The sequence below is a fragment of the Aspergillus fumigatus genome, chromosome 3 (assembly GCF_000002655.1).
Source record: "Aspergillus fumigatus Af293 chromosome 3, whole genome shotgun sequence".
In the NCBI taxonomy this organism is placed as follows: domain Eukaryota; kingdom Fungi; phylum Ascomycota; class Eurotiomycetes; order Eurotiales; family Aspergillaceae; genus Aspergillus; species Aspergillus fumigatus.
The window spans coordinates 1,129,775-1,142,096 of record NC_007196.1 but is presented as its reverse complement, the minus strand read 5'-3'; the positions used below and the strand labels follow the sequence as shown (position 1 = coordinate 1,142,096).

General features: G+C 49.8%; 6 protein-coding genes across 6 annotated transcripts; 3 read left to right on the top strand and 3 right to left on the bottom strand.

Moving 5' to 3' along the window:
- The first annotated feature begins 26 nt into the window (after positions 1–26).
- Positions 27–2,612, top strand: AFUA_3G04010 (uncharacterized protein). Its single transcript, XM_077804315.1, has 11 exons — positions 27–338; positions 392–439; positions 503–610; positions 665–839; positions 919–1,012; positions 1,087–1,354; positions 1,449–1,578; positions 1,636–1,732; positions 1,803–2,072; positions 2,133–2,217; positions 2,277–2,612. Exons 1-11 carry the CDS (start codon positions 211–213, stop codon positions 2,392–2,394), a joined length of 1,521 nt encoding a protein of 506 aa, XP_077660471.1. The 5' UTR covers positions 27–210; the 3' UTR covers positions 2,395–2,612.
- Positions 2,613–2,698: 86 nt separating this feature from the next.
- On the bottom strand, positions 2,699–4,380 carry AFUA_3G04000 (putative MFS transporter; the record flags this gene model as incomplete). The annotated part of the gene is made up of 4 exons (XM_743627.2): positions 3,896–4,380; positions 3,345–3,833; positions 3,145–3,286; positions 2,699–3,082 (listed from the first exon to the last, which is right to left on the bottom strand). Exons 1-4 carry the CDS (start codon positions 4,297–4,299, stop codon positions 2,699–2,701), a joined length of 1,419 nt encoding a protein of 472 aa, XP_748720.1. The 5' UTR covers positions 4,300–4,380.
- Positions 4,381–4,442: 62 nt separating this feature from the next.
- On the top strand, positions 4,443–5,379 carry AFUA_3G03990 (uncharacterized protein; the record flags this gene model as incomplete). The annotated part of the gene is made up of 2 exons (XM_743626.2): positions 4,443–5,229; positions 5,294–5,379. Exons 1-2 carry the CDS (start codon positions 4,779–4,781, stop codon positions 5,377–5,379), a joined length of 537 nt encoding a protein of 178 aa, XP_748719.1. The 5' UTR covers positions 4,443–4,778.
- A 313-nt stretch (positions 5,380–5,692) lies between these two features.
- Positions 5,693–7,488, bottom strand: AFUA_3G03980 (cytochrome P450; the record flags this gene model as incomplete). The annotated part of the gene is made up of 3 exons (XM_743625.1): positions 5,693–6,402; positions 6,456–7,292; positions 7,347–7,488. 3 exons carry the CDS (start codon positions 7,486–7,488, stop codon positions 5,693–5,695), a joined length of 1,689 nt encoding a protein of 562 aa, XP_748718.1.
- A 1,129-nt stretch (positions 7,489–8,617) lies between these two features.
- AFUA_3G03970 (putative cytochrome b5 reductase) lies at positions 8,618–10,209 on the top strand (the record flags this gene model as incomplete). Its single annotated transcript, XM_743624.2, has 2 exons — positions 8,618–8,750; positions 8,816–10,209. The coding sequence occupies 2 exons, from the start codon at positions 8,618–8,620 to the stop codon at positions 10,120–10,122; spliced, it is 1,440 nt and encodes a 479-aa protein (XP_748717.1). The 3' UTR covers positions 10,123–10,209.
- A 250-nt stretch (positions 10,210–10,459) lies between these two features.
- On the bottom strand, positions 10,460–11,758 carry AFUA_3G03960 (uncharacterized protein; the record flags this gene model as incomplete). Its single annotated transcript, XM_743623.1, has 1 exon — positions 10,460–11,758. The coding sequence occupies one exon, from the start codon at positions 11,756–11,758 to the stop codon at positions 10,460–10,462; it is 1,299 nt and encodes a 432-aa protein (XP_748716.1).
- Between the last annotated feature and the right edge of the window lie 564 nt (positions 11,759–12,322).

Genomic DNA, 12,322 nt, shown 5'->3' with positions numbered 1-12,322 from the left:
ACAGACATTAAACAAATCACTTTGTACTATCCGGTATTTTCTCATCGGTTGCAGAAGTGATGGCCGAAATTCGGGGGTTGCTCACGTCTTTCTGCGATCTTCAATCGATATTTAATCGATTCTCTTCTAGATGAACTATTTTTATGATCTCAAATTCTCAATTGCTTTCATTCTCAATGTTCTCTCTACAATTTGCCCCAGCATCTAGCCATGGATACAATGAAGCCTAGCCACGCGACATTGGAAGATGTTAGACATAAGTCACTAGATAACATGTCCTTTGGTAATGCCTACCAACAAAAGCTAACTCGAAGCATTCTATTCAAGCTGGACACGAGGTTGGTCCGCTTCGACGTCTATGGCCAATAAATAGCTAAATATCCTCCGATAGGATTCTTCCCATTCTGGCTCTTCTTTTTCTATGTTCTTTCCTTGACAGGTGAGGAAACAGAATGCCTCTAATTAGTGCCAGACTGAAGATTGATCCAAACGTTCCTTCCAGGACAAACGTGGGAAACGCAAAGATTCTTGGTCTCCAAAATGATCTGAACATCACTGGTCATCAGTATGACATAGGCCTTACGGTCTTCTATCTCACATATATTTGCAGGTGAGACTCAATGGCTGGAAGGTTGTGACCATGTTGCTGAACGCGTGCCGATAGCGAGCTGCCGAGTAATCTGATAATCAAGAAGGCGTCACCGAAGATCTGGCTACCTACTCTCACGATGGTCTGGGGAATTATCACCATGTGTCTGGGTTTTGTGCGTAATTTTGCTGGCTTTGTTGCTGTCCGTGCCATACTCGGTGTGGCTGAGGGAGGACTGTTGCCTGGCATGGTATGTGAGGCGTATCCCGGATCCTTCTCTCAGCTACTGGCGGGCTCTGTTCCAGTGAGCGAGACTAAGACTCCGTCAGGTACTCTACCTGTCTTTCTTCTATAAACGTTCAGATCTAGCCCTTCGCATTGGTCTATTCTATACGGCAGCATCATTATCGGGGGCTTTTGGAGGTAACAATCAACCTCCTTCCAGTTAACTCTTTCAAGGTGATTGCTGATGCGAAGTATTTCGTTCTTGATAATAGGACTTCTGGCTCGCGGATTGGCCGCCATTGGACCACGAGGTGGTCTTGAAGGATGGCGTTGGATTATGATCATTGAGGGTCTATTGGCAAGTCAACTCTTCGAACAGAATGTCTATGCTATTTCTGATACCTTACAGACTTTTGCATGTGGCGCTCTCAGTTACCTCTGTCTTCCCAACAACATAGAAACGGCAGCTTTCTTGACAGTTGAGGAACGACAGTTCGCCCGTGAGAGAATGCAACTTGATAATTTATCTGTGCCAGAAGGGTATGTCGATGTTTTTACCAATTTTAACCCAGGAGCCGCATGTCCTATTACTATTGAGTTTCCAATTTCGATCTCTGCTGACATCACGCAACAGAACTATTGAGGCTGAACATGAGGCTTTCAGGTGGTCTGAGGTTGTCCGAGGTGTACTGGACTTGAAAATGTGGCTGTCAGCAACAGCGTATTTTGCCATCTTGTCTGGATTATACTCTTTTGGTCTTTTTGTCAGTCGACTCTTGACTGCCACCAAACAGATATCATTGCTCACGACAGGAAAATAGCTACCTACTATCATTAAGGAAAGCGGCTTCGCAGACGATGCGAACAAGGTGCAGCTTTGGACTGTTATTCCGTACGCTGTCGCAGCTGTGATCACAGGTGGGCTCTTTGATCATCAATCGATCCACCATGTACTCAGTCGCTGACCGCATGCCTTCCTCTTCCCCAGTTATTGTGGCTCTCATCTCGGACCGGTTGCAGCTTCGTGGTGTAATTATGCTCTTTATCCTGCCAATTGCGATTGCTGGTTACGGAGCAATTGCCAACATTGAGTCCGCCAGAGTCAAATATGGGATGACCTTCCTCATGGCAACAGGCATGTACAGCAGCGTCCCATGTATCCTGGTTTGGAATTCCAACAACTCCGCGGGGCATTATAAAAGGGCCACGACGTCGGCAATGCAGCTGGCGATTGCAAATTGTGGAGGGTTTGTAGCTAGTGAGACTTCGTTCCTCTTACTTGCTGAAGTTCCCAGACTGACATGCGTGGTTTCTATAGCATTCAACTATCCCGACAAGGATAAGCCAGATTACCATCGTGGCCACACGATAGTTCTCGGCCTGCTTATATTCGCATGGGTCATGTAAGTGCAACAGCTCTGTCAAGATCAATTTAGAGTCGCCCAACTGATCTTGGGTTCAGGATCCTTTTGAATGTCTTATACTGCGCTAAAATCAATAGAGACAAGGCACAGGGCAAATATGCGCAGTATACAGGATGCAACGATGATAGGGATCCACAATTCAAGATGGTCCTGTGAAGAAAGTCTATGCCTGCATGCTGCATTTAGTGAAGACGACACTACCAATCGCAGCTGACCCTCAGAAGACAATCTCTCCATACAAGAAATATGAAAATGTGATTGTGATAATATGAATTTCGTCAGGAAATTTGCCATCAACCTTAGGATCCCAGGAGTTCCCTGAGAGCTTTTCAATCTGTACAACCAGTAGAATGATGAATTGCGGTAGGATGATCTAGATACTTAAATAAACCTGCCCCTAGTGTATGTTGTAACTCGCAAATCACAGCGGGACTTAGGCTTCATATTCGCAACCAGACATCTAAGCGCTCTCTCCGGGCCGATCCGAAGCCATCCTTTGCGCACACTCTCTCCCCGCAAAGTTTATCAGCATGCCGATATCATAGATTGCTTTCAGGACACCCGCAAGCGTGAAGGAAGCACCAAAAAGATTATGATCGGCCAGGACACCAGTGATGAACGGGCCTAAGCTCTGACTGCAAGTCTTGACGACGTTGATGGCGCCCATGATTGCAGTGCGCTTTTCGGGCGGAAGAGCAGCGGCCAAGAAGGCACTGCGTGGGGCGACATCCATGCTCTGTGAACAGGCACGGAGGATCAAGAAGGTTAAGGCTGCCGGCAGGGCGGATGGAACTGGGATGAGAGCCAGACAAATGGCAGACGGCAAATGGGTGAAGACCATGGTCTGCCGCATAGTCAGAAACCCAAACGGCGACGGAAGAATGCAATTGAAGGCGAAGAGCGAACCTTGACATTACCAATGCGTTTGGCTATGGAGGATGCAACCAACATGGATGCGGCAGAGATTAGGCTGGTGGTAAAAAAGATCGAGCCGAGCTCTCCCTCGGGCAGAGAGAACTTGCGCTTGAAGAAGTATGTCATCCAGGATCTGTGAAGTACGGTCAGTTTAATGTGTGCTGTCATCTTAGGGTGCCACCAATACGCACAATGATGCCAAACCTGAAGCGAACGAGTCCAGACCAAACAAGACAAAGAGTGTGACGACTAAAGACACGAGATCGCTACTGCCGAGAAAAGAGAAGAGTGACTTCTTCTGATTGTCCTCGTTGGCTCTTTCACCCAGGAGAGGTTGGGTTTCCGGACCATCAGCTGCTCGTCGCTGTCGAGAGGCAGTAGCACTGTTCTTGTCCTTCTTGGCGGCTTCAACCTCGTGACTTAGGCAGATGGAAAGAAGAAACTTGACTGCACCGATTCCGGCATATGCAAAGAAGACAATCCGGCATGCATTGAGATATTGCCAATCTCTAGTGGTTTTCAACAGGTTGATGCTCCATCCGCACACCATCATTCCGAGGGCGGTGCCTGCGGTGCCGATCAAGGAGTACCAGACGAAGATATCGCTGCGATGCTCTTTGGCGGTGAGATGAGCCAGAGTAGATTCCTCAACAGCTCGAAAAGGACCAATCTCATTACCACTGCAGAAGCCAATCGTGAACAAGATGGACAGACGTCGGGTCAGAGCCGGGCGAAAACTCACCTAGGACTGATGACACCGAGCACTGCAGCGGTCAAGAGAATCCAGTAATTATCAAATAGACCAAAGACGACACCACTGCAGGCCATGAGCGCAGAACCCAAAGCCAGGACTGCTCTGCGGCCTATTCCGTCTGCGAAGAGAGTAAGGAAAAAGCTGATTGCGACATCGCCGACCAGAGTCAAGGTCATAAATAAGCCAATGCGGTCATCTGAGATACCCAAGGCAGACAGATATGAAGCTAATATCAGAGTTGAGCCTCCATAGGCGAAGAGTCGGATGAAGCGCTGTGCACAGAGAACCTTGACGTCCAACGATGAATGCCATAGTGTCAGAAGACCCAGTTCGCCGAGGACTCTTCTGTGCAGACCATTAAATCTGCCTGGAACAGAGTCGGTGGACGCCATGTGAACAGATCAGTCATTCAACTGGTCGGAGTTGGTACAGTAAAAGCGAATTCCTTTCTTTCCTCTCCGTCGCCAAGATGATTGTTTCCCTCATTCCAAAAACAAGCTAAAAAATAGGCAACCATCGCCGATCGCCCGTTTCCATTTCCAGTCAAATCGGCCGAAATGGCTTGATCCTCCTTGGAAATCAAAACGACAACAACCAACAACAATCTCAATAGGATATCCTACATTTCGCACTCATCTGTATGTAGCTGCGTGTATGCCCTACTGTCTGGTTCTGTCCATCTTACTCATGTGTACGAAGCACCCGGAAAGTCTCAACAATGGAAGGACTCGACGTCATTGAGGAATGACAGTCCGAGACAATGACCATGGCACCATAACGGCGCCGAATATATAAATTGGCGCACCATATGGGTTGATCACAATGTCTTAAATTCAAGGGAATACTGCAGCCATACAGCGACACACCAATTATGAGAGATCGTCTGATTATAACTGCCATGTCCACTATGGCTTTTGCATCAGCTCAAGCATGCGACATCGTCCCTGCAGTCACACATACATTCTATGGATTCCCCGACAATGATCCCCCGGGTCCTGCAATCGCCTATGATTGTGGTCGTGGCCTCACAGCCGGGGGTATCGGCACGTTCGACGATCCTCTGACCTTCGCGTCGGCCCCTGGCGAGTTCACGCAGTGCGAAGTCATCTTCTCCCCGTATCTGCACAAGTACATTCGGTTTGAGGATCTTTGCTCCCAATGTGTAGAGGAGTGGACCAGTTCTGGAATACGCCACATCGATATCTGGACGGGCAGTAACACCACCGACGGCGGCCAGGACCAGATCAACTGCGAAATGAGGCTGACCCCGGCGGGCGACTTGTCCGTCGTGCGTAATCCCAGCATGGACCTGGATGTTGATGGTATGTTGCCACTGCACTTACATTTGCCATCTTGAGCTGTGGTTGGTAACAATGACGACTTTAGCCACTCCGCTCTTTGTCCCTGGCGGCAACCCATCCTGCAATGTTGACCACGTTTTCCCCAATGAAAGTGCTGCAACCTTCTGTTAGATGGTGCTCATGAACACTCAAGATTATTATTGACTGGACCGGTGTGGTAAGGTCTTGTGTAGACTGGCCAAATATGACTGTATAACGTCATGTTGTTGTTATGCTTCTAGAACCTCAAAAATTCATCGTTTTACAGATGCCGCTTAAAAGATCCCACTCATTGTCTCTCCTGAGCCGCACGGAAGTCGATTCCTGTAGAAATAATTCCAAGTGAAAGTGAACGAAACGCTAGCTTATTGTACAGAAGCTTCTAATCAAGGAATAAACCCTGTCAAGGGTAGTAAATGTGCAAATTGAAATAGAAACGTCGTCATCACAGTGAAGGTGACGGAACCGCATTGTCTGATCTTGGTGGCCATTTAACACGCCGTTCGGCGCGAACATATAGGTTGGTCGGTCGAATCAGTTGGAACATGGGATCGTACTCGATATGCCCATCATTCTCCCTGGTGAACTTGTATCGGTACACCAGCTTGGGCAGGAAGACTTTAACTTCCTGCAAAGCAAAGTTGAAACCGATACACATGCGAGGACCAGTGGCGAAGGGAATATAGGCAGTCTTGTGTCTGTTCTTGACCTCCTCTGTGTCCCAGCGATCAGGATCGAACCGCGCAGGATTGCTCCACACGTCTGGGTTATTGTGAAGGTGGTGCAGAGCGCCAATAACGACCGAGTCCTGTGGAAGCTTGTAGCCGCCAGGAAGAATCATATCTACCTTGGCGGTTCGCCCAGGCTGATACGAAGGGTTATGCCGACGCTGGGTCTCCTTGATGAATTTGTCCAAGAAGGTTAGGCGATCCGTCAAGTCCGCAGTAAGTTGCGTGTCGGCATCGATGCCGTTGTCAATCAGCTCCTGCAGCAACCTCTCCTGCACCCCGGGGTAGGTGACGAGGCCGTAGATGAGCCATGATAATAATGAACTGGTGGTTGTAAAACCGGCTCCTGTTGCTACCACCAATGCCTGCATTAGACTGGTCTTGGGTAGCTTTTCGCCTTTGTTGTCGGTGGCCCGGAGAGCGTAGTCTAGTGTAATCAGCCGAGGTATTTCGTCCAGGTTATAGAAAGCTATTACGTACCGACCATGTTGGATGCTTTCAACGCCGCATCCTGTAGAGGGAGATCTTCAATGCCTCCGCGAGCCGCGTTTTGGATGGACTCATTGACCATCTCGATGATACGCCCTCGGGCATTTCTCAACCGTTGCGGGTCGCCGAATGGTAACTTGGCGTACCAATCACCCCACGCAGTCACTTTCTTATTCAGCTCCAAGGACTCCGCAATGCGATAGACAAGTTCATGTGGAGGCTCATCGATAGATGAGAAGTGCTTGAAATCAATTCCAAGGACCAACTTGCCAACCGCCTGCGATCCCAGTTTGAGCATGTACTGATAGACATTCCATGCTTCCCCTCTCTCATCTAAGGCATCAAAGACGGTGAACGCATCTTCAACCGTTTCCTGCATCATGGGCGCATAATGACGCACGGCCTTGGGGCCAAGTGCTGGTGGCAGGAACTTATGTGCTGTCCTCCACTCTGGCGTATCAGTATCGCCCAAAAATACACCGGCTTCCTGATTCTTGATCGGATGCAGGGGGTGCGCGGCATTGATCTTCTTCGTGAAGAAGTCTGTCTCGGCGAAAATGATTGATGAGAGCTGTGGATCATTGGTATGGTATACGGTGCGACCCATGTTGGTTGTCTTGAAGATCGGCCCATACTGCTCGAAAAGGCGTTGGTGGTTGCCCAGATGGTCGGGATAGACTTCAAAGAAGTTTCCGATGACTGGAAGACCCTTGGGGCCTGGTATTTCGCGCACCGCCTTCCCATCGATTGTGATGCTGATGATCTCATCAGATGCGGCGATTTCGGGCACGTCGTGTAGGATCGAATCCTGCGATATGAATCCAATGCCTGCAAGAGTCAGCTTATCTATATGTGCTCTTGGGGGTTTCGAATGGTCCTTACCACTGGGCTCAACGATCGCGAAGTGCGCCGCAACCAGATGTCTTAGGTCTCCATAAGTCGTCGTTGATTCAAACTGAATTTCTTTTGCTGTCGAGAGGGGTTCACCCAGAAGGTGAAAGAGCTTTGTTGTCGTCGTCGACATCTCGTCACAAACTGATATGCAGACTCCACAGCAGAATAATTTGGAGGCATGGGATGTTGTCGGGCACAAACCGAAAACCTGGACGGACAGCCATCCTCGGTCATTTATAGGGGGTTACACGACTTTGCAAATCTATGCAGAATGCCTCGAGATAGGATGCGACTCGGATAAAAGCCGAGCTACAGCAAGAGGAACCAGAGCAGCACTGCATAGCGTATCCACCTCATGTATCCGGGCCGTGTTCTAAGGAATCCAAGGAATCAACGGAATCGGCGAGTCCGTCTCGACAAGACCGATGCGCTGAGATGGTCAGCGACGATCTCCCAGAAGAGCCTTATTATTTCAAGGGGTGCCTCGGCTGTTTGAAGCTTTGTGTTGTGTTCTAAGATTAAATCCAACTCTAATCGAGTGATCGACAGTGAAGTCCCACCACTATCCAGAGATTTCTGCTTATGCAGATAGTACATGTACAAGTACAACAGCACTCCCTACAAGGGGACAGATGTCTAGAGGCAATTCAATAACCATCACGGATCTATCTGCTTCACTTCGAGTGACTTTAAGAGAAACCAGGATGCCGATGTTGTCCGTTTGCTATTTGGCACATTGCAAGCGATGAACAGCCTAGCCTGTTCATTCAGTGAGAAGCTACGGAGTATACTCCGTACCGTGTGCAATTCGGTAACCCGACCGCCCTGTTCCGGCCGAATCTCAGAAGAAAAACAAACGCGAGAGCAAAGTGTGTTTGTGCCGAGGTAAAAATGCCGATTCGAGAGGAAAATTGGTGTCGTGCGCTAGGATGGCAGGGGAAGTTGCGCCGGTGAAGGCGAACGAGAGTGGATACTGGAGGTCGGTATCAGGTTCTCATTTCCAACTGAATGAAATATCTGCAGAAGGATCGTTAGGACGGAGTACTCAGGTGTAGACAAGAATAGAGTACGGATACAGAGTGGTTGAGCAGCAATAATGAATTTTATCCGTCTTTTCACCGGCCAATGCTTTTGCTCTATGTTTGCTAATGCCAACATGCTTTATAGATCTGTGAACTACCTCCCCCCCAAATCAACACTACGTACTCCGTACTTATGTTCACTTGAAGCCTTCCCTTTGATTCATGATACCATTGGCAATGACTGTTTCAACCATGGCAGATGTCAGCGGTGCTCAGAAAAGCCCTGCTGTTGCTTTACCCGAGTACACGCTGAAGGAAGTTGCGCTGCATAACCGCAAAGACGACAATTGGATTGTGATCCACGGACAAGGTAAGTCGCATGCACCCCTCAGGAGAGTGCAAGCTTTGAAGTCTTCAGTTGCTTAGACTTGACAGTGTACGATGTGACAAAATACCAGAAAGACCATCCTGGCGGCGCAGATGTTCTGGCGGAAGTTGCCGGCTCAGATGCGACAGAAGCATTTGAAGACATCGGCCATTCAGAAGATTCGCGCGAAATTCTCGAGGAATTCCTGATCGGAACCCTTCAGGGCGCGAAAGAATATGTCGCTCCGAAGAAAGTTCGCATCATTGCTCAGAGCCCCGTCGAGACTCCTGCTTCTTCATCAGCAACCCGATACGTAGGAGCGGTCACCAGTCTGCTGGGAGCAGTCGCCTCCTTGATCTATGTCTACCGTCGCGGTTCCCTGTACGCACTTGACACCACGGGGTCACTCCACAGATATCTGTCTCAGCCCTTAAGGGGGGTAAGGTTGCCGCAGGGGGGCTTCGCCAATGGATTTCTCGCAGCTACTCTGATTTGTGCGGCAGCAGGTGGTGTGATCGCACGTAAAGCCGCCAAACTAACCAAGATCGAGTCGGGATTCCTGCAGTATCCACCGCATATCAAGGCACGTAAGGTGCCCAGGGCTGACCCGCACTTGCTTAAAGGGTTCCTTGATTCAAAGGAGTTTCAGCGCCTGCCGCTCATCCAGAAGGATCAGTTATCTTCAAACGTATACCGCTTCGTGTTCGGGTTACCGGATAGCAATGGAGTGATTGGTCTACCCATCGGTCAGCACGTCGCCATTCGCGCTGTTATCGATGGTGTCACCGTGAGCCGGTCGTATACACCCGTTTCCAACAACCTAGACCGAGGAAGGCTGGAATTAGTCGTGAAATGCTATCCGGATGGCGTGCTCTCTGGAAAATACCTAGCGAACCTGCAAGTGGGTGACGAGGTCGAATTCAGAGGACCCAAAGGCGCGATGCGCTACAAACCAGGGTTCTGCAAGAAGATGGGAATGGTAGCCGGCGGAACAGGAATCACACCTATGTACCAGCTGATCCGTGCTATCTGCGAAGATGAGCGTGATACGACGGAGATCAGCCTTATCTACGCCAACAGAACTGAGGCAGACATCTTACTGCGGGATGAACTCGAGCAGTTTGCCCGCAAATACCCCAAGAATTTCAAGCTGTGGTACATGCTTGACACGGCCCCGGAGAATTGGGCGTATGGAAGCGGCTTCGTCAACCAGGAGGTCCTCAGCGAGCGACTATTCGCGCCTTCGCCTGACACTAAGGTCCTCCTCTGCGGGCCTCCGGGCATGGTGAGCGCTACCAAGAAGATGCTGGCTGCGATTGGATTCCAGAAGCCAGGGCCAGTTTCGAAGATGACCGACCAGATTTTCTGCTTCTAATCTAATACTCATGTTGGCAAGGAGAGGGTATTATATCGTCCAGTGGAATGTACTGCAGTTGTTCTTCTCGTGATGCGCCGAAGTACCTGGCCACTTTTCTTTCCAGTAAAACAAATTAATGCTCTGTCTCTGGTAGGCCCATCAGCATTGCTACGTGCATGGTGAATTGAACCGATTATCTCATTGCGCCAGACTAGATGATGCAAATTTACACGTCCATATCCTCGTCTCGGTTGGAGCCGGTGTACGAACATCGTGATTACCGAAAGAAGAACATCCACTTCACAAGGACACAATAGATGGGTATCATTGGTTTCTGCTAGCGGTATGTGTCTATTCAAAGCAAGAATGCAAAACCAGCAAGCACGAGCAAAACGACAAGAGCACGATTGACCGTCGTCCCAACAGGCAAGTTTCGGTCGCCCCAGCTGCCTTTGACCAACGTTCCACCCGCAGCACCGGGGCTGTACGTTGAGGTGCGGCGGTCAGGCAGAACCGGTCTCGCAGTTGCATTGAACGGAACCGGTTTGGGTGGAAGGTCGTACTGATTGGCAGGAAGGATCCTCAGTTCGCCGGTTACGTCAACGTAGAGGTAGGCCGCCTGAAAGAACGGACGACCGAGGACAATCACCTCAGTATCCTGCTCGAAGCTGCACCGGCTGCTGCTGTCGGTCAGGTTCCCGGGGATTCCGATCAAAATCGAACTAGAGACACTCGCGACTCGGTTCGGGAACATGTTGATTTCCAGCGTTATGTTGCGGCCGCACCAGTCCCGTGGTAGGATCAGCATGTCGCTGGTCAGATCCAACCGAGCAGAATAGACGACACTGGGTTCAGACTCGTCCGAGGCCGAGAACGGACCGGACCGTTTGACCCTGGCGTTGATGCTCGGGTTGGTGATGCTCGGACTGGGATTATACTGCCAGATGCGTACAATGACGGCGGAGAGGGTCTGCTTGCCGGTCTGCAGAAAGGTGCCATTGTTGTTCATGGTCTCTGCGATGGAGATCCAGGATGTCGCATCATCGGTGAGCCGATTGGCGTCGTAGAGCCCGCCTAGTGCAAGTGAACCATTCCATTCGCCTTTATGGCCGAGGTTCAAGCCAAAGGGAACTGTGCTGATGGGAAAATCCTCGTCATCACTGCTGGTGGTTACGGTCAGGTGAGAGTCGTTCCCCAGGTTGAGTATGTGATGGCTGTTCTGGGATACAGAGAGATTGGCACGGTTGCCATTGAGGTCTCCTATGAACTGGGCGTCCACCAAGGGGTACTGTGTTCGGCTCAGCAGCTGGGTGCCGTTCCCCCCACAATCATTGTCGCTATCGCCTTGCCCAAGAGATATCGTATACGCATTCACCGTGCCATTCCCACTCGTAACATTGGCCCCCCAAGGCGTTGTAGCATCCCTGGACAGTCCGACCAACGGGAGCACCCAACGATCGGGGCTTGTGACCGGGACGGGCGCAGACTCGGATGGCGGATAATAGATTTTAGTGGCTGGAACGATCACTGTTGTGGTTGCTCTTGGTTCATCATGCGCAGTACTGCGAGCCGGACTTGCGAGGATTTGCAAAACAGAGACCAAAGCAGACTTGGTGGAGAAAGGATGCTGGCTGTTCCAGAAATTTCGCGTCATATTGTCATTTGATCGAGTCGCAATCTTTTAGAACTTGTCAGCATTGCTAGGACAGGCAAATAGAAGCAAGAACAAATAGCAAGAAACAAGATCACAAACCGAAACGTCTCGATACACCCATGGTTATAACCGGAGAGTGTGAGGACCAACACAGCCTCAAGGCAACACCAAGGCAGCACCGATCAGTTATAAAGGAGTCCAAAACCATCATTGCTCCATGACCGAATCCCCTATTATGGATCTCGCGACAGAAGCATTTGCATTGTTGGTCTCCGCTTGGCTGATGATCAGCGTAATGGTGGATAGACGGCCCCAGTTCGAGTTTATTGGCATGGACAAGTTTGAGAGTCATATGCCAACTGAACTTGTTCTAATAATAATAGCCTGTAAACATGAACGTACTCTTATCTTTAACCTCCAAGTCGTCCTCTCAGCATGACTATAAAAGCATGCACACAGCCCGAGCGAGAGTGGCTTAGAGGGGGCGATAACAGCATATTAGTAAGGCCACAAACACAATGGCCGATCTCTATTTCATGTTAATGAATCCCTTAGTGGGATTTC

Excerpts from the sequence above, each read along its gene's own strand:
- AFUA_3G04010 (XM_077804315.1), top strand. The coding sequence starts at position 211 with ATGGATACAATGAAGCCTAGCCACGCGACATTGGAAGATGTTAGACAT. Across the intron at positions 611-664 it reads TATCTCACATATATTTGCAG|CGAGCTGCCGAGTAATCTGA; the intron begins GTGAGACTCAAT and ends GCGTGCCGATAG. Across the intron at positions 1,355-1,448 it reads AATTTATCTGTGCCAGAAGG|AACTATTGAGGCTGAACATG; the intron begins GTATGTCGATGT and ends ATCACGCAACAG.